We start from the raw sequence: 17,695 nt of genomic DNA, 5'->3' as shown, positions 1-17,695 counted from the left end.
GGGTTTTGTTTTGTTTTTTTGATAATTTTCTCATTCCTGTTTGTGGTCTTTTCTTTTCCACTTAAATAAGTCCCTTTAGCGTTTCTGGTAGGGCTGGTTTCTTGGTGATAAACTCCTTTAGTTTTTTCTTGTATGGGAAACTCTTTATCTCTGCTTCCATTCTGAATGATAACCTTGCTGGATAGTGTATTCGTGGCTGTAGGTTTTTCAGCACTTTGAATATATCGTGCCACTCCCTTATAGCCTGTAAGATTTCAGCTGAGAAGTCAGCTGATAGCCTTATGGGGTTTCCTTTTTCTCTTTCAGCTTTTAGGATTCTCTCTTTATCTGTAATTCTTGACATTTTAATCGTGACGTGTTCTGGTGTGGGCCTGTGGGTTCTTCTTGTTTCGTGCTCTGTGTGCGCTTCCTGTACCTGGATGTCTCTTTCCTTCCTTAGGTGAGGGACATTTTCAGGTATTATTTCCTCAGATAGATTCTCTCCCCGTTTGTCTCTCGTCCCTCTGGGGCACCTATAATACAAATATTAGTGTGCTTCATGTTGTCCCAGTGCTCCCTTAGACTGTTCTCACTCTTTTTAATTCTTTTTTCTTTTATCTGTTGAGCTTGGGTGATTTCCTGTCGTCTTTCATCCAATTTCCTGATCCATTCTTCTGTATCATCTACTCTGCCGTTGAGTCCCTCTAGTGAATTTTTCATTTCCACTATTGTATCCTTCAGTTCTGATTGGTTCTTTTTCACATTTTGCAGTTCTTTGTTGAAGTTCTCACTGTATTCATCTCTTCTCCCAAGATCATTGAGTGTCCTTATGACTGTTAGTTTGTAGTCTTTGTCAGGTAGATTATTTTCTCGCTTAGTTTAGTTGTTTTTCTGAGAATTGTCCTGTTCCCTTACTTGAAATGTGTTCCTTTGTCTCCTTATTTTGCCTCTTTCTCTGTGCTTATATCTATGTATTAGGTAGGTCAGATATATCTGCTGATCTTGGAGAGGTGGCCTTATGTAAGAGATGCCTTATGAGGCCCAGCCGTGTGCTTCCCTCTCGTCACCAGTTCCAAATGTTCCAGGAGTGTCCCCTGTGTGGTCTCCAGTCCTTTCAGTCACTTTATTGGGCATGGGGAGCCTCAGCGTGGTTGGCTGCGAGGTCTAAACAGCACATTCCTGCTGCAGTTTTTCTGTTAAATGAGTAGGCCACCAGCATGGCTGGTTGCTAGGCTCGGGTTCACCATTGTTGGAGGCCTAGGAGGGCAGCTGGGTGGGGCTGGCCCTAGGCGTGGCAGCACACAATTATTTCAGGCATTTGAAGGTAGGGCCAGTCCCTTATGTGGCCATTTGAGAAGCACAAGTCTGCTGCATCTGACAAGCCTCACTGCCTGCAGGCCCACGCAGCCTGTCATCACCTTCCTGCTCTGTGCCCATGCCCCGACACACTGAAGCAGACCCACTCACTCTGCTGCAGAGGCCCCACACACTCCACCAACACAGGCCTACCCCTTGTGCCTGCTCTGGCCCTTGCACATGCCCTGCCCTGCCGAGGTGGACCCACTCACTTTGCTGCAGAGGCCCCACATACTCCACCTATGTGGTCCCACAAGTTGCCCAAGGACCTGCTGTTGGGTGGGGCCAGTCCCTAGGGTGGGCCGCCTGCCCTGGCTGAGCTGGATCAAATCTGGGTTCTAGTGGGTGGGGCAGACCCCTGCAGTAACAGGCCAGGAGAAGAGCTCCCATGGTGTCTGCCAGCATCTGTCCCAGCACGCCTGTACTAGGTCACAGTAATGGCTGCCACCAATGTCTCATTACCCTGGGAGGTCTCATCTCTCACCAAGTTTCACCCAGAGCCTATTAAGTGAGTCTCTTTTCACCAAAGGACTGTCCACCTTTCTGGTGATTTTAGGTTTTCTTCTGAAATGGGTGAATTTGTGCCTGGGCCCTTTAAGAGCAGACTTTTCTTTCCTTTATGTCCAGTAGTTTTTCTGGGGGCATTCTCCATTGTTGTTAATACCCAGCAGAGCCAGATATTATGACACTTGTCTTAGTTGTACCGAGTCCTGAAACTGCTTATTGTGGCAAAGCTCCCTGCTCAGATCCCCTGCTCCTCCAGGGAGGGCTATGTACCTTAGGATTGCTCCCGGCCAGGCTGGCCTCTGCCACCTGAGTCAGCACTGCCCCTCGTTGTGGGGGCTCTTTATATCCAGTTTTCAGTTCTCTCTCAGGGGGCGTTTTTCCAAGAGTAGTTGTAAATTGGTTGTGTCCGTTGTAGGAAGTGAGTTCAGAGTCCACCTACGCCGCTATCTTGACACTGCTCTCCTAAGATTCAGTCTTTACTTAGCAATTTGCAAGCAACAAAATTGTGGAAAGGCCATCAAATCCTTGCCAACAAGGTAAGGTCTGAAACCCATGTTTTTAAAAATGTTTTTATTGTGAAATGCAGCATACCCATACAAGATAAATGTGCAAACCAAAAATGTCCAGGTTAATGATTTCTCACAAATATGTCCTCATTACTCATGTCAAGAAGTGAGAATGTTCCCAGTATCCTAAAGGCCCACCTCCTACCCTCTCCCATCACTGCTCTGTCCCTCAGTCCCAGAGGTGACCTCCCTCACGTCTTTGATGTGATCTCCTGCTGTTTTTCCTGGTGGTTTTACCAGGCAAGTGTACATCTCTATAAAGAGCTTAGTTTATTTGGCCTCTTTTGTGAACTTTACATGAACTCACAAAGGTGGGGGAGGTTGGAGAGCAAATTGGGTTCTGGATTCTCTCACTTAGCGTTGTGGGATTCATCTGCATTGTTTCTTCTAGCTATACTTGATTCCTTTTCATTTCTTTACCATATTTTACTCTGTGATTACTGGAAGACCGTTTGGTTATTTTAAATTTGAGCCTGTTACATGAGGCCATTACGTTCTTCAGTATTCCGTGTTTCTTGATGCACATGTTTAAGTATTTCTGTGTCAGTCTTTTTCTTTATTGTTAATGGTGTTTGTCCTTTAGTAAGTCTTTATCTACCTTGGAGTTATGAAAATATATTATTTTGACTTTGTCGTTTTGTTTTTCACACTTAGATGTATAATCCTTCTGCATTTGATGTGTGTGTGTGTGTGTGTAAGGTGAGAGAGGAGTCAAAGTTTTCATATATGTAGATCAGTTGAGTGAGCACTTACAGAGCAGTTTGTGCTTTCCTCTTTGTTTTGCAGCCTTGGTCATAGATCAGGTGGCTCTGGATTGGTGTCTGTTCATAGGTTCTTTTTTACTGCACCGGTCTGTATTTCTCTCTCGAGCTGGTGCCTTAGTTACCATGTTGAGTCTTACCAAACAAGAACACAATCCATCCCATTGATTTACGTATTGAATCTCTCTTGGTGTTTCAGGGTTTTAGATATAGGGGTTTTATAGAACTTTTTAGAAGATTTATTTCTTGGTGAGTGATTTTTTTTTTTGGATTATGTTCTAACTTTTAAATTTTTCATTTTCTTGTGAGTCTGATACACAGAAGTAAATTGTGAATATTGACCTTGTATTCATCAATGCTGTGAAACCCACTTATTCTAATAATTATATGTAGATGTTTTTCTGCATACATAGACCCATCTATAAATAATTACAGTTTTATTTATTCCTTTCCAATCATCTAGGACCTGTAGTACAATGTTGAGCTGTTTGGTATGCATTCTGGTGTTCATCTTCTTAAAGCAAAAGGTGTCAATTCATTGAGCATGTTTGTTAGAGATTTTTTTGTAGAAACTATCAAATTAAGGGAGTTTCTATATTTAGTTTACTAGGAGATTTTTATCATGCATGGATAATTTACCTTATCACACACCTTTTCTTCCTGTAATGAGATTATATGATTTTTCATGTTTAATTTATTGAATTACATTGTTTTTTTCTAATGTTAAACTACCTTTCATTCCTGAAACAGACTTAACTTGGTGGGATTCACTTTTCATTATTTTATTTTGGGTTTCTCATGAGTAAGATTACTCACTAGTTTTCCTCTCTCCAAATGTCCGTGTCAGGTAGGTACCAAGATTCTACTAGGCTCCAAAACAAGCTGGGAGTATGATATGTTTTCTCTTGTTCTAGTCTCTGAGTTGCTTTTGTAAGATCCAGATTATGTCCTCCATAAATATTTAGTAGAAGTCTTTGTTTAATGAGACCCAGAGGTTATATTTTTCTTTACTTTTTTGTTCAAATCTTCTTGTATGCCTACTTATTTTATTTGTGTACCAGACATTCTCTTACAGGGTTCTTTGTAGATAAAAATTTGAAGCTTGAGATGATGATAATTTCCTCCAGAGAGGATTTTCTTGCTTCTGCCAGGAAAAGAAGCCCCTAGGCTGGGCTCATCTCCTTGGGCTTCTGTCCCTCCCTGAATCTTAGACTTGTAATTGTTTTGTAACTCCTCAGTGTCTTGAAGCAGCTCCTTTAGCTGTCCTCAGTGGGGAGATTGTACCAAATTACCTAGGTCATCAGAGCTGAAGCCATCCCCATTTTGATCGGTTCTAGATATGTTTGTTAATATCTTGCTGTTGTTTTGCATGCCTCCTAAGCTACTGGAATTGAGGGGCTATGCATTGTATATTCCAAATAGATAACAGTACCTCCTGTTTTTGTTTTATTTTCCCCATAGTGCTTGTACTTTACTGGGTGATTTTTTTTTTTTTTAATTTCATTGAAGTCTTGCTATTGTTATGTCTCTCATTTTTCTCCTAATATTTACAGTAAAGGCAAGTTGTGGATTAGTTTTGTTTTTATTTAAATAAATTTCTAACCTTTGCTGACCTTAAAACTTATGTTTTGATGAAGAAGCCTAAAGCTGAGCAATGTTAAGGCATTAGGACACAAGAAAGGAGTGGCCTGTCTTTTTTTTTTTAAGCAAGCTAAAATAGCATTAAATGTGATACTTTACACTGTTTTACATGTAAACCCTCATTTTACAGAACGCTTTGGATAAACAAGAAGAATTGACGCCTCTTGGAGTCCATTTAGCACGGTTACCAGTTGAGCCACACATTGGAAAAATGATTCTGTTTGGAGCTCTGTTCTGTTGCCTAGACCCAGTGCTCACCATAGCTGCCAGTCTCAGCTTCAAAGATCCCTTTGTCATTCCATTGGTAAGAAAGTGACAGACAAAGGCCAGACCTTTTTAGAGACACAGTAGTTGTTTGCTTAGACACATTTTTCATTGGCTTTTTATCAGAATGCCATTCTCTATTATATACCATCAGAGCAGTTTAACCTGCTTTCCTGTTTGTTTTTTAAGGGAAAAGAAAAGATCGCAGATGCAAGAAGAAAAGAATTGGCAAAGGATACTAAAAGTGACCACTTGACTGTTGTGAATGCATTTGAGGTAAAAAATAACTTGTTCTGAGTTGTGAATTGTGACAGTTTATTCAAGTGAAAAGCTGATAACAGAATAGGAGCGTATTTAACTGTTTAAAATCTGCATTATAATAGGTATCAGGAGTAAATTACTGTGAGAATGTTTGAAATTAGGTGAACGTTTGAAAAACATGTACACCATTTTTCAGTTTTGTAATTGCTCCTTATGTCTACCTATTACATTTACCCTTTAAGAGCAGAAGTCTATATGTATTTTGAGGACAACAGAACAAGTGAACAATTTATTTTATAGTTTTATTTGATGTTACTCATATCTTTTGTCTTACTGGCGTTCATGACAGAAGGTCTCTCTTTGTTGATTAATAAACTGCTGCTGTCTGCAGCTTTAACATCTGCATGGAGTGTCACAACCAGGCATGTTGTTCAGAATACAGACGTTTTCTGCTCCTAAAGCCAGGCTTATCTGAGGATGAACATTCTTGCAAAATTTAAATATGAGTTGGTTTATAGAGACAGCATTTTTTTACTGTAGTTCTAGACTCAGTTTAGTACTACATATTATGAGAAATTGACCTGTTTTTTCCCTTTGAGCTCATTCTTTTTCTCCATTTCCCCTTCTTTAGCTAAAAAAAAAATCTGTAAAGTTGGAAATATGTGGCACTGCAATTTGTTCCTCAGAGTACTTTTTTTTCTTTTCTGGGAAAGATTCACTGGGCTAACATCTGTCGCCAATCTTCCTGGCTTTTTTTCCCTCCTCCCCAAAGCCCCAGTATGTAGTTGTTTATTCTAGTTGTAAGTCCTTCTAGTTCTTCTGTGGGAGCCGCCGCCACAGCATAGCTGCTGACAGACGGGTGGTGTGTTCCACGCCAAGGAACCGAACCTGGGCTGCCAAAGTGGAGCAACCACTAGGCCATCAGGGCTGGCTCCACAGAGTACTCTTTTTGATTAATATGTAAAGGATGATGCCATTTTATGTGAAATACACAATATATTACTATAGAACTGGTACTTATTTGTATAAAGCTCTGGAAATTCAGTAGTGGTAATCTCTGATTAGGATCATGGGGACTTTGTGTGTTTTTAGTTTGTAAATTTCAAAATTCTTTGAATTTTTTACAAAGAAAATGAAATATTAGTAGAAGGTTAAATTAGTACCAAAATAAAGATAAAGTAGTAAGCAATCTTTGGGGAACAATCTTGATAGTTTTCTTCATTTCTTTGCCCGTAGGGCTGGGAGGAAGCTAGACGACGTGGTTTCAGACATGAAAAAGACTATTGCTGGGAGTATTTTCTGTCTTCAAACACTCTGCAGGTAATGGCGAATGTTTTGAAATCATTCTCATTTGTGTTGGATTAGAGAATATAGGTTATCTTTTCTGTACAGTTAGATCTGTAGCAAAAAGTTAATTGTGTGCATTTGTCTTACGAAGGAGAATCGTTATACAGGATAATAGAAGGAATCTTTGTTGAGTCCACTGTAACAGAACAGGAAAAGATGTATAATATAATAAACAAAAACTAATGGCTAAGCAAAGAAGCGAGGGTCCAGAATCCCCAGGAAAGCACAGTGGGTCTTGGGGACCATTCCTCTCCCCACCCTCTAGCTGCCATTTTGGTGACTCAACCTGAAAATTTTCCCTAACACTCCTAAAATCTATTTTCAGATATCAAATAGGGTGAGTATCTTTGCTTTAACCTTCGGGTAGGTATCTTTACCTGATTCAGTGCAGTGAGAAAACACTGGCCTGGAGGGATTTGTGAAACAGAGGGAAGTAAATAATAAATAGGGCAGATGCACATCAGACTTGAGACCCTACACTGATTGGGAGAAGTGATCTCATGCCACTGGGAGTAGTCATATCCTTGCTTTCCTCATTACATGTACCCTCTGTGTGACTTGAACCCTGGTACTGGACATTTAACAAATCTACAAGGGGGTGAAAGAATCAAGGATCTAGCATATTTCATCAAAAGTTCCCAAACATTAACAAAAAGAAGAGTCATGACAACTCTGAAAGATAGCACAGCCAAAGGAATGAAAAGCAAAGAATGGAATGCAGCACATCTCAGCAGACCTCACAGCTCTGTATAGTTTGGAACAGTGTAAGAATACGAATTCACCAAGACAAAGATGAGAAAGCATAGGCATGTCATGCTTAACAGTGGGGATACCTTCTGAGCAGTGCGTTGTTGGGCGATTTCATCATTGTGCGAACATCCTAGAACATCATTTGTGCCTACACAAACCTAGGTGGTATGGCCTACTCCACACTGAGGCTGTATGTGCTAATATTATGGGACCTCTATCGTGTATGCAGTCTGTCACTGACCGAACGTCGTTACACAGCGCATGACTGTACACCTGTCAGATGAATGAAGAGACTGAAGATCTAGGAAGACAAGTGGAAGACCAAAAGAATCACAAGGAATAAAATGGACAGCCCTTAAAGCAAACTCCTGCCCTTAGAGAAGGGCTTGAGATAATCACAGTTTATAGACGTAGCCACAAAAGAAAATTAAAACAGAAAAAACTTGTAGACAGGAAGAGAGGACTCCTCTATCCTGAAGGTAGTCGGTGCCTCTACGTGGATAGTGAAAGTGCGATTGAATGTATTCAGTGATGTGTAAGAACATTTCCCTGAAACAAAAAAAAAGGAAATGAACCATAATTATGAAAGGATGGCTGAATCTCAGTGTTATTTGAGAATATCATATCCAGTCAAGATATTAATTCAAATGTAAAGACAAAGGACAGGTGTTCAAGAAAGCACTTGAACTACTGCACCCATGAGCTGTTCTTGAAAAATTCACTGACAGTGAAATGCTCCTTAAGAGATGAATCAAAAAGAATTCAGGGATGGAGAGTGCGTACTAAATGGTGTACATTGAAATTGTCCAAATATACAATGAAACAGTTTTGGGAATTAAGGATTCAGAATAGAATGTAAAGGTTATTATCGTGAACAGTAACAATAATGGTAATATAACCAGGAGGCGGCCTAGTGAGTGAGTTATAAGATAAATTAGGTGGGGACGCTTAAGTGACCCAGTTGATAAAAGGGATATATACTTACGTACAGATGGCTTTATGTTCCATCATCTCTTCCTTTAAGCTTACAAGGATCCTTTATTAAATATCTCTTGTGATCATGAAATGTAAGAGTCGTCTAGTTAAGTTTCATTTGTTTAACTTCTTTAAATTGAACTAAAATTAATTTGAACACTTTAATAAAAACAGCTTCTATGCTGTTACCCCATAGTTAGGATAGCACTGCTATCTGATTCTTCTGTCAGTGCACATGCAATGATGCTTCTGACAGTATTGCGGTTAGGGAAGCTTCTTCATTTGTACTTTATTACTTGAATGAACCATACATCATTTTCACCCAAATAGTGATTTTTCTTAAAAATACAACAAAAAACAGGTCCTAAGCTTTTGTGCCAGTTAACTGTGGTTAATTCTCAGTAGGAGAAATATGGAAGTTGTTTATTTTCTTTATGCTTTTCTGTATTTTTTTCAAAATACGGGGTGAAGAGCAATTTTCAAAATTATATTAGTCTTCTTGCAAAATGGACAGATCCCTGAACATCAGTGTTATTCCCCACAGTAAGCAGACCCTTCCTGTGAGAGAGCAGGCAGTGAGTGAGTGCGGCTGCGGGCCCTGTGGTCTGTGTTGAGCACTCCCTCCCTCTGCCTTGGTGGTGCAGAGCACCCCTGGGTCATCTCTGGAGGAACGGCCGTGGCTGCATGCTAATAAAACGCCACTGACGGAAACGGGCTTCTACACAGTTTATAGTTTACCATCCCCTGTGCTAAAACATCACATTTTTGCAAAAGTTTTTTATATAGTAGGGGAAGCTTATAGCTAAATTTATTTGAGTACTTGCCTTATAACCCTGTAAATCTGTGTAAAAGGTGTTCTAGTTCTGTGTGTTGCCATTGCTCCCTAGATGCTGCATAACATGAAGGGGCAGTTTGCTGAGCACCTGCTGGGAGCTGGCTTTGTGAGCAGTCGAGATCCCAAAGATCCCGAGTCTAATGTCAATTCAGGTAAAGCAGAGACACACTGTAAGTAACTTCTCGCTGCTGTCTGTTGTATCAGTATTTTACTTTTTTCTCTACCTTCCCACTCCCAATAGATAATGAGAAGATAATTAAGGCTGTCATCTGTGCTGGTTTATATCCCAAAGTTGCTAAACTCCGACTAAATTTGGGTAAAAAAAGAAAAATGTAAGCATTGAAGATTTTTATGAATTCTTTGTTATTCTCTCCTTAAACTTTTGAAATCCTCTAATTCATCAGGGCTTATATTGTACATTTGTTCTTCTTCATATTTGAGCCATATTCTTGTTGTTTACTTTTGGTCCTTTAAGGGAAGGCAGACTGTATTAACACAGGCAGCGCTTTCCTCACAGTGCACACCTCGAGTCTGTTCACAGAGAACATCAGTAAGATAGAATACCAGCGTCAATGTGGGAAAAGTGAGCCGCTCTTAAAAACCAGTGCCTGATGACATTGCTTAGAGTAGATTTTGTTTCAGGACTTTTTTTCTCTATTCTTATAAAACAGGTAATTTTGTAATTTAGTTCTTTGAATAAAAATTGTGGTGATTTCACTGTTTGGAGAAATAAAGTATAACTTTTAAATATATATACAGATAGAGTCAGCCTCGGTGGTAATTGGAGACAACAACAAGGCATGTTTTTGCCTACTAAATGAGTTCGTTCTGGTGAGGAAACAAACTGGGAGTCACGAGTGGCTGGTGGTGTGTGAATTGGTGTCACCCTTTTGGAAGGCACTCTAGATTAGAATGACCTATCAACAGGCATTAAAATAGGCACTGGTCCAGTGCATTCATAAATGACTATTTTAATTTGAGGACTGTGTCCTAGGAAGTAATTCCTAAGGTTTTTTAAAAGCTGTATTGTAAACAACATAGAATTCTAGTAGCAATGGGGAAATTATGGTTTTATAGTATCGTATTATATGGCATTTCTGTTAGTAGGGTGTAAAAACAGTCTATGAAGTAACAACGTATTTGAACTCATGTTAAATGAAAAGTTGGATACTCCATGATTATAAACATGAAAAAATATAGACCTCAAACAAGTACAGACAGTGTTCTAGGGTGGTGGCTCTCAGCTGGGGCAACCTTGGCACCATCCGGGACATTTGTGGTGGCTATAAACTGAGGGGTACTACCAGGATCTACAGATAGAGGCCAGGGATGCTATTACACTTCTACCCCGCACAGGACAGCGCCCACAAGACAGACGTCAACATGTCAGAGACGCTGGGGTCGGGGAGCCCTATTCTCAGGTATATGGGTAACGTGAATGTTACTCGTGGTGGCTGGATTATCCACATTTTAAGTGACCCAGGGTACTTTTTTGACATCAGTACTTTGTCCAGTTCTTCATATCTGTCCCTAATTTCACAGGACACTTCACAGAGAGATCTTTGAAAGACAAACCATTTTATATATCCCTCTGCCATCCTAGGAGGCTTTATGAAAAAATATACTTCTCTTTGGATTGGTGCTTTGTTCTGGTGTAGACCAGAGGACAGCAAATTTCGGCATACTGGTGAAAAGCTTGTCTGGGTGAATTTTTATTGAAACACAGCCACACCTGTTCGTTTACGTGTTGTCTGTGTGTGCTTTCCTGCCAGGCCAGCAGAGCTGAGTAGTTGTGACAGAGACCATTGCACCCACAAAGCCTAAACTGTCTTCTCTCTGGTCCTGTGCAGAAAAGGGTTGCCAGCACCTACTGCTCTTGTGATGTACGGTTGCAGGATGGCCCTGGTCAAATTGACTGTGTGGTGCAGAAAAATAATTTCTGATTTTATTCTGAATAATGACTCATGACTCTGATTTATGATTTTGGTAGAAGTATTATGAATTTCTAGAACCATGAGAAAATGCTCTTAAAAACAAATAGGAAGGGTTAATGGATTAGCAGCTTTTATGCTGTTGTCTAATACAGGTATTTACCATTGACTGCTTAAAAATAAACTGTCAAACATCTCCCTGTTGAATAATTTTAATTAAAGACTACAGATTGAGGCAAAATTTTTATGACTATCAGAGAAAAAATCCTAGGAAGGCAGAGACTGAACTGAGCTGTGTCAAAGTACATTTTTTCCAAGTATTCCTGTTTTGAAATTGGAGGATTTGAGTGAACACGAACTATTTAAAACATATTTTAGAATAGGTTTTTTTAAAATCACTTGTAGCTAAAGTCTCTTTTAAACAAAATTCCTAATTTTTTATTTTATATTTTTCTGGGTGCATAAGCTGTGAAATTTTTTAATTGATCATTTCACAAAATTATTCTGTAAATTGAGGGCTATTTATCAGTATCTTGACTGACAGTAAAATAGGCTATTCTCTTCGTTCGAATCACTTAGAATTATACCATACTTATTTCACTCTTTATCCTTTAGGAGTATAGTATGTATTAACACAATTAAGGAATATTCTGTCAACTTTCTAATATGTTGAGTAATTATACCTGCAAGAAGAAGATCTGTTGTATGATTTAGAGAATATTCATATTTAGCTGATACTTTTCCATGTTGTATTAAAATAAAATTCTCCTCTTTCCTCAAATGAAATTTGTAAATTTATATTGCGAAAATAAACTGAACTCATCTGTGGAGTTTTTAGATTCTGGAATTGTTTAGAATATCCCAGAATTATTTTTAACAAATGACATTTTAACTTTTTAAAGGGTGAAGGTTTACACGAAAACCGATGGACTAGTTGCTCTTCATCCGAAGTCGGTCAACGTGGAGCAAACGGAGTTTCACTACAACTGGCTCATCTACCACCTGAAGATGCGCACGAGCAGCGTAAGTGGGCGTCGAAAACCAGCGTGCGTCCGAGTGTCAGTCTGGTTGTGGTTTTCTAAGTGTGTGCTCTCCATGATGGTAGATAAAATTATAAATAAAATTTCACAATTAAACATAAAATAAATAAAACTTCTCTTTAAATAAAGGTTTTTTTCCTGACGTGTGTTATAACTTCCTGAAAGCAAATCACCTCTACTTTTTATGTGCAGGTCTGTCATCATGGATTGTTGCATTTTAATTAATTGGGACAGTTATTTGATTTGCGTAATTTTCTTTCAGAGTCTGCTTTCAAGCAATACTGGCATTTTATGGTATATAGTTGTTTATACAAAGAATTTTGTTGACATGTCTCTATACCTTAAAAGTATTGGTCAGAATACTAAGTGGGATTCTGTTTAAATATAGATAAAAATAATTTTAGCTACCTTATTGTTTTGGTTTTGTCAGAAAATATTTTGTTTGAAGAATCATGCTATTGTTTGAATTGAAACAAAAATATAAAACTCCTGTGTTCTCTGAGTTAATGAAGAATGGCTCATTTTAAATGGTATTTCATCAGAGTTAATCTCTGTAGTTACACGAGCAGGATAACACCTCTTTTAGAAGGAAAGCACTAACAGATGGATGCTGGTGATGGTATTGAATTGTGTGGCCGTCGTCCTTTCAGCCTCCTCATGGTATTAATGGGCTTTAATTCTCCTTGTGTAGATATACTTGTATGACTGCACGGAAGTTTCTCCATACTGTCTCTTGTTCTTTGGAGGAGATATTTCCATCCAGAAGGATAAGGATCAGGAAACCATTGCTGTGGATGAGTGGATTGTCTTTCAGTCTCCAGCCAGAATTGCCTATCTCGTTAAGGTGACTAATTGTCATGATTGCCTTTGAGTCTACCTACAAGTTAGTGTGTGGCCTTGTGGTTTCGTTTCAAATGTTACATATGTTACAGTAAACATTTCTTGCTCTATTTCAACAGAGCAAATAGTGTTGAGAAATCGATTCATAGTTTTTCCAGATTGTTTTTTGAGGTAGTTACAGACCAACCATTCTGAATGGCTAGGTGTGATGGAATTTTTTAACTTTACTATACTTCAGTTGGCTACTAATAACCACACTTTAGTGAGTTGCTCATTAAATATTTCAGTCTTTTGTATAATAGCTTATGAAATTCCTTGTCCCAGCTAAAGTCACTTTTATTTGTTACATTGTTGGATGGCATCTGCCCCTGTTGAACATACATAATTTCTCCAACCTCAGGAATTAAGAAAGGAGCTAGACATCCTTCTGCAAGAGAAGATCGAAAGTCCCCGTCCTGTCGACTGGAAGGACACTGAATCCAGGGACTGTGCCGTCCTCTCTGCCATCACAGACTTGATAAAAACACAGGAGGAAGCAGCCCCCAGGAGCTTCCCGCCACGACTCCAGGATGGGTACTACAGCTGACGGTGTTCTGTGGTGGTCTCTAGAGCCTGTGTGACAGCCGTTTTCCATCCTAGTGTAATTTCGGCTGGATGCCAAACACTGGGACATGAGTAATTTTCATGTGTAAAGTAGAAACCTTCAGCAGGTAGTAAAGACTTAATGTGCATGAGTTAACAATGTTATTTGTAGCTATTATAAATATACCATAAAAACAGTATGTTCTTGGCTCATATATTCTGCTGTGGTTGTGTCCACATTGGGAATATTCCTCTTATATATAGTGAGTGTTGTACCACTTGAGAAATTTTGTTCTATTATGAAAAATTAATTTTTCTGCCCATAATGACTGAGTAAAAATAGAATGGTAACCAAAAAGCAGTGTCAAGTAAGAATTTCAACACAGCCACATTTTTTTAATGAAACTACTATCAGAAGTAAATTAATTTGTTGTAATAAAGTCCAATATTTAATAAAATGTACAGCGTGTAAATCTCAGCTAACTTTTTCACTTGGTTTCTACCTCTCCAGCTATCCCTTGGTTTATTTGCTGTTTTTTATCTTTTTAGAATATATTCATACCCCTTTTACATTACCATATGCAGCATAATGTAGCGATTGAGAGCATGGGTCTAGAGGCTGACTCCCCAGATTTCAGCTCTGTCACCTCCTACAAGTTTTGGGCAAGATACTCGACCTCTCTCTGTTCTTTTATCCTTACCTGTAAAATACAGGTCACAGTTATATAGATTAAATATGTTAATATATCTAAGTGCATAGACAAGTGTCTGGGATGTAGAGTGTGCTCACTATATCTTAGTTATTGTGTGTCCCTGAAATAGTTTTTTTGATAACAGTCCACTAAATTACACTTTTTTCCATGCTCTGAGTGCTGGTTCACCCTCAGCCAGTGGAAGCTCCTGTAACACAGTGTATTTTCAGCCCCATCAGGTTGTGGCGAATCCTCCTGGTTGCTGTCCAGCAGCCCTTTGGCGCCTTCCATCTTGCTTGCACAGCCTTGTGCCCAGGGATGTTGGACGCTTTTCCCCAAGAGTGAACCGGATTGTTCTAAGCCAGTTGTGCATGATCTTACCCCCTTTATTAGCGGCTGATGAGGCGTGAGTGTGTGAGCCTGTGCTGGCTATTGGCAGCTGAGATCTCCAGTGGGATGTCGGAGGAAGGTTCCCTCGCTGGCAGAAGCTGAGAAGAGCAACTCCTGCGCCCCTTCTTTGGACATGGTCGTGTCTGAATCTGGCCCACAGAGCTGTTGCCACTGTCTTAGGATCACAGGACTGCCTCCTGGGAACGTGGAACCCAGTCCGTGATCGTGCCAGTGAGATGCTGAATTGTGCAGCTCTGGGACCGCTCTACTCCTGGTCCGGTTTTGATTCAGTTAGGCCTTTGTTGTTCTAGCCATTGTTAGTAGCGTCTTTTGTATGAGTTGGCAGAAAGCATGTTACCTGAAACATACTGTCCATCGTTGGTGTTGTCTGCCAAGGCCTCTCTCTACCGTGTATTTTGTGATCTAACGGTTTGACCCATATGTCTGACAAAAGATGTAAAAATGGTTAGTACTGGGCAGCCTGCAGAAAGAACACAGGAAGAACATCCCACTGCACCCTAAAAACTACAGCTTTCATCTTGCCTTCCAATAAAGTGTGAAGAAGCCAAAGGAAAAGAGTATTGGACAGTGCATGGGACTTGCTGACAGTGCTGTGAGCATCTGCTGACAGCCTGGCTTGGGCTCTGCTCCCATTTCCGGGCATGTGTGTCCAACTTGTTTTGAAGGTGCTGTGTCCCAAGCCCGTTCTCTTGGCTGGTCTCCCAAGTGATCTGTTTCTCCCTGCATTGTCAGCTTGAGTCACGTCACAAGATTGCAGCCTGTTAGTTTTGCCCCTGAACTCAAGGGGACCATGAAGTCCTATTTGTTTTCTAAGACTGTTTACGTTTGTGCTTTTTTTCTTGCTTTTTCTATCCAGTTTCAATTCACTTACTTGGCCAAAATGGTCCTGGCAGAACGCATTTAAAAAATCTGTAAAGACAGATTACCAGTTATTTTTTTCCATGTTCATAAACCGATGTTGTATCTCCATATAAATGGGTGAAGTATTCCTAAAGAATTGTTGAATAGATGAGCTATTCGGACATTGAAGCAGTTATTGTCACCCCCGATTCATGATTCTCTACAGCTGATCAGGATGCAGAGTTTAATCGAAGGTGCTATTTACATTCTGTTTCTTTTGTTTACAAAAACAGGTATTACTGAGTGGAAGATGTATTCGAGGTCTGAGAACTATTATTTGGTGCTTTTTAAGAATAAGACATTAAGAGGAAAGTCTATTTGCCTCACCATTCTGAGTGATACCAAGGATAACTCTTGAAAAAATAACCCTGAAACAGAAACTTATGGAAGAAAAAAAGAAATAAACGACTGAATAATCTTTAAAAAATGTCTTTGAAAAGTGAGCCCATGTGACACCTTCCTAATTCATTAACTTGGGCAAAAGCTCTAGATAGATTTACGCCAATTATTACAAGTGATTTTCTCTTCTTACTGAACTATAGATAAGCTTTAGAAGTTTATTTTAGTGCCCCTAGTCAAAGTCTGGTAATTTTCCTTCCACTCACTTAGCTCTGTTTGTGTATGTTTATTTTTAAGTAATTGTGATCACATGGTTTCAGTTTAACATAGAAAAAAAAGCATGTTACCATTGCTACATTTTGATCTATTTTCCTGCTTTTTAAGCTTTAATGTATTATTTTATATATAATAAAGTTAGCCAATTTAAGTGTATAATTCTGTGAATCTTGTCAAATGTATTAAGTTGTGTAATCGCTACCGACACAGTCTTGATAGAGAACATTCCTATCACCTAAAAATTTCCCTACTTCCCTTTGCAGTCAGTCCCCTGCCCCATATCTACCCATTGGCAGCCACTGATCTGCTTTTGGTCCCCAGTTTTGCTTTTTCTAGAATTTCAAATAAATGAAATCATCTGCAGTCTTTCGTGTCCGGCTTCTTTCACTTACCGTGATGCTTCTGGGACATTATGTTGTTGCAGGCATCAGCAGTTCCTTTTTCATTGTTCAGTGGCACCGTATCTTATGTCATCCCAGGGCTCGCTCATTCATTCACCAGTCGATGGGCCTTTGAGTGATTCTTAGGTTTTTGCTATTATAAATAAAGCTGCTCTGAACATGTATATACAAGTCTTGTGTCTAGACAGTCTGTTTTCATTTTTATCTTGGGTAAACACCTATGATTAGGATTGTGTCATTTGGTAGGTATGTTTATAAGAAACTGCCAAACTGGTTTCTGCAGTATGTACGCCATTTTACACATCCACCAGCGACACATGACGGTTCCAAGTGTTTCCAGTCCTTGCCAGTACTTGGTATTTTCAGTTGTTCGTTTTGTTTAAATTGGAGCCTTTAGTGGATGTGGAGTCATAGCTCATTGTGGTTTTAATTTGTGTTTCTATAAATGATTAGTGGTGAGCATATTTCATGTGCATCTTTAGTCGTCTTACATATTACTGTGTTTTGATTTTCCACTTCATATATTAAGTGATTGGGGCTTTAGGGATGTATCTGACTACACTTTGTGGATTTCAGAGATGCAGAAAATTAAGTGATTGACACTGGAAATGGCAAAATGTGCCACTCGAGTTGGCTGGTACAGTGTAAAGAGTTAAGCCGCTGTCACCTAGTGCCAGAAGGGAATAGCATCAGATTTAGGCAGTCATGGTGTCAAAAGGTTGTACGCAAGGTGAGAAACAGGGCGTGAGACATCTCTTGGTGTGGGAGAAGGCATGGGGGCTCAGGGAGATGGCTGATGGGCAGGCAGTGCAGATGACTTCTCAATTGTGGTCCTCTTTCTGCTTCTTAATTTTGATTAATGTCATAATGGTCTAGTATGAATTTTCAAGTAATTTTTTTCAAGACAGTCGTGCGTTTCTGAGTCCTTGCAGAGTAGATTCTGTTACCCTGACACAATGAAGGCAACTTGGTGGGGAATAAATGCACTTGAGCAAAGCTTCCATTTAATGAAACAGAGTGATTCCCTGATTTCTCTGTTTT

General features: G+C 39.5%; 1 protein-coding gene across 1 annotated transcript in view; it reads left to right on the top strand.

The window, feature by feature from the left end:
- Nucleotides 1–16,616, top strand: part of DHX36 (DEAH-box helicase 36) — a 50,628-nt gene extending 34,012 nt beyond the window's left edge. Inside the window, exons 18-25 of the mRNA XM_023621144.2 lie at nt 4,941–5,114; nt 5,264–5,350; nt 6,572–6,655; nt 9,295–9,394; nt 9,484–9,574; nt 12,076–12,196; nt 12,905–13,057; nt 13,454–16,616. Of these exons, the coding sequence (XP_023476912.1) occupies nt 4,941–5,114; nt 5,264–5,350; nt 6,572–6,655; nt 9,295–9,394; nt 9,484–9,574; nt 12,076–12,196; nt 12,905–13,057; nt 13,454–13,639 (996 nt within the window). The 3' untranslated portion in view covers nt 13,640–16,616. The remainder of the gene's footprint in view (nt 1–4,940; nt 5,115–5,263; nt 5,351–6,571; nt 6,656–9,294; nt 9,395–9,483; nt 9,575–12,075; nt 12,197–12,904; nt 13,058–13,453) is intronic.
- Nucleotides 16,617–17,695: the final 1,079 nt, after the last annotated feature.

The sequence above is a fragment of the Equus caballus genome, chromosome 16 (genome assembly GCF_041296265.1).
Source record: "Equus caballus isolate H_3958 breed thoroughbred chromosome 16, TB-T2T, whole genome shotgun sequence".
In the NCBI taxonomy this organism is placed as follows: Eukaryota; Metazoa; Chordata; class Mammalia; order Perissodactyla; family Equidae; genus Equus; species Equus caballus.
The sequence above is the reverse complement of the archived record's forward strand: the minus strand, read 5'-3'. Positions and strand labels throughout refer to the sequence as shown.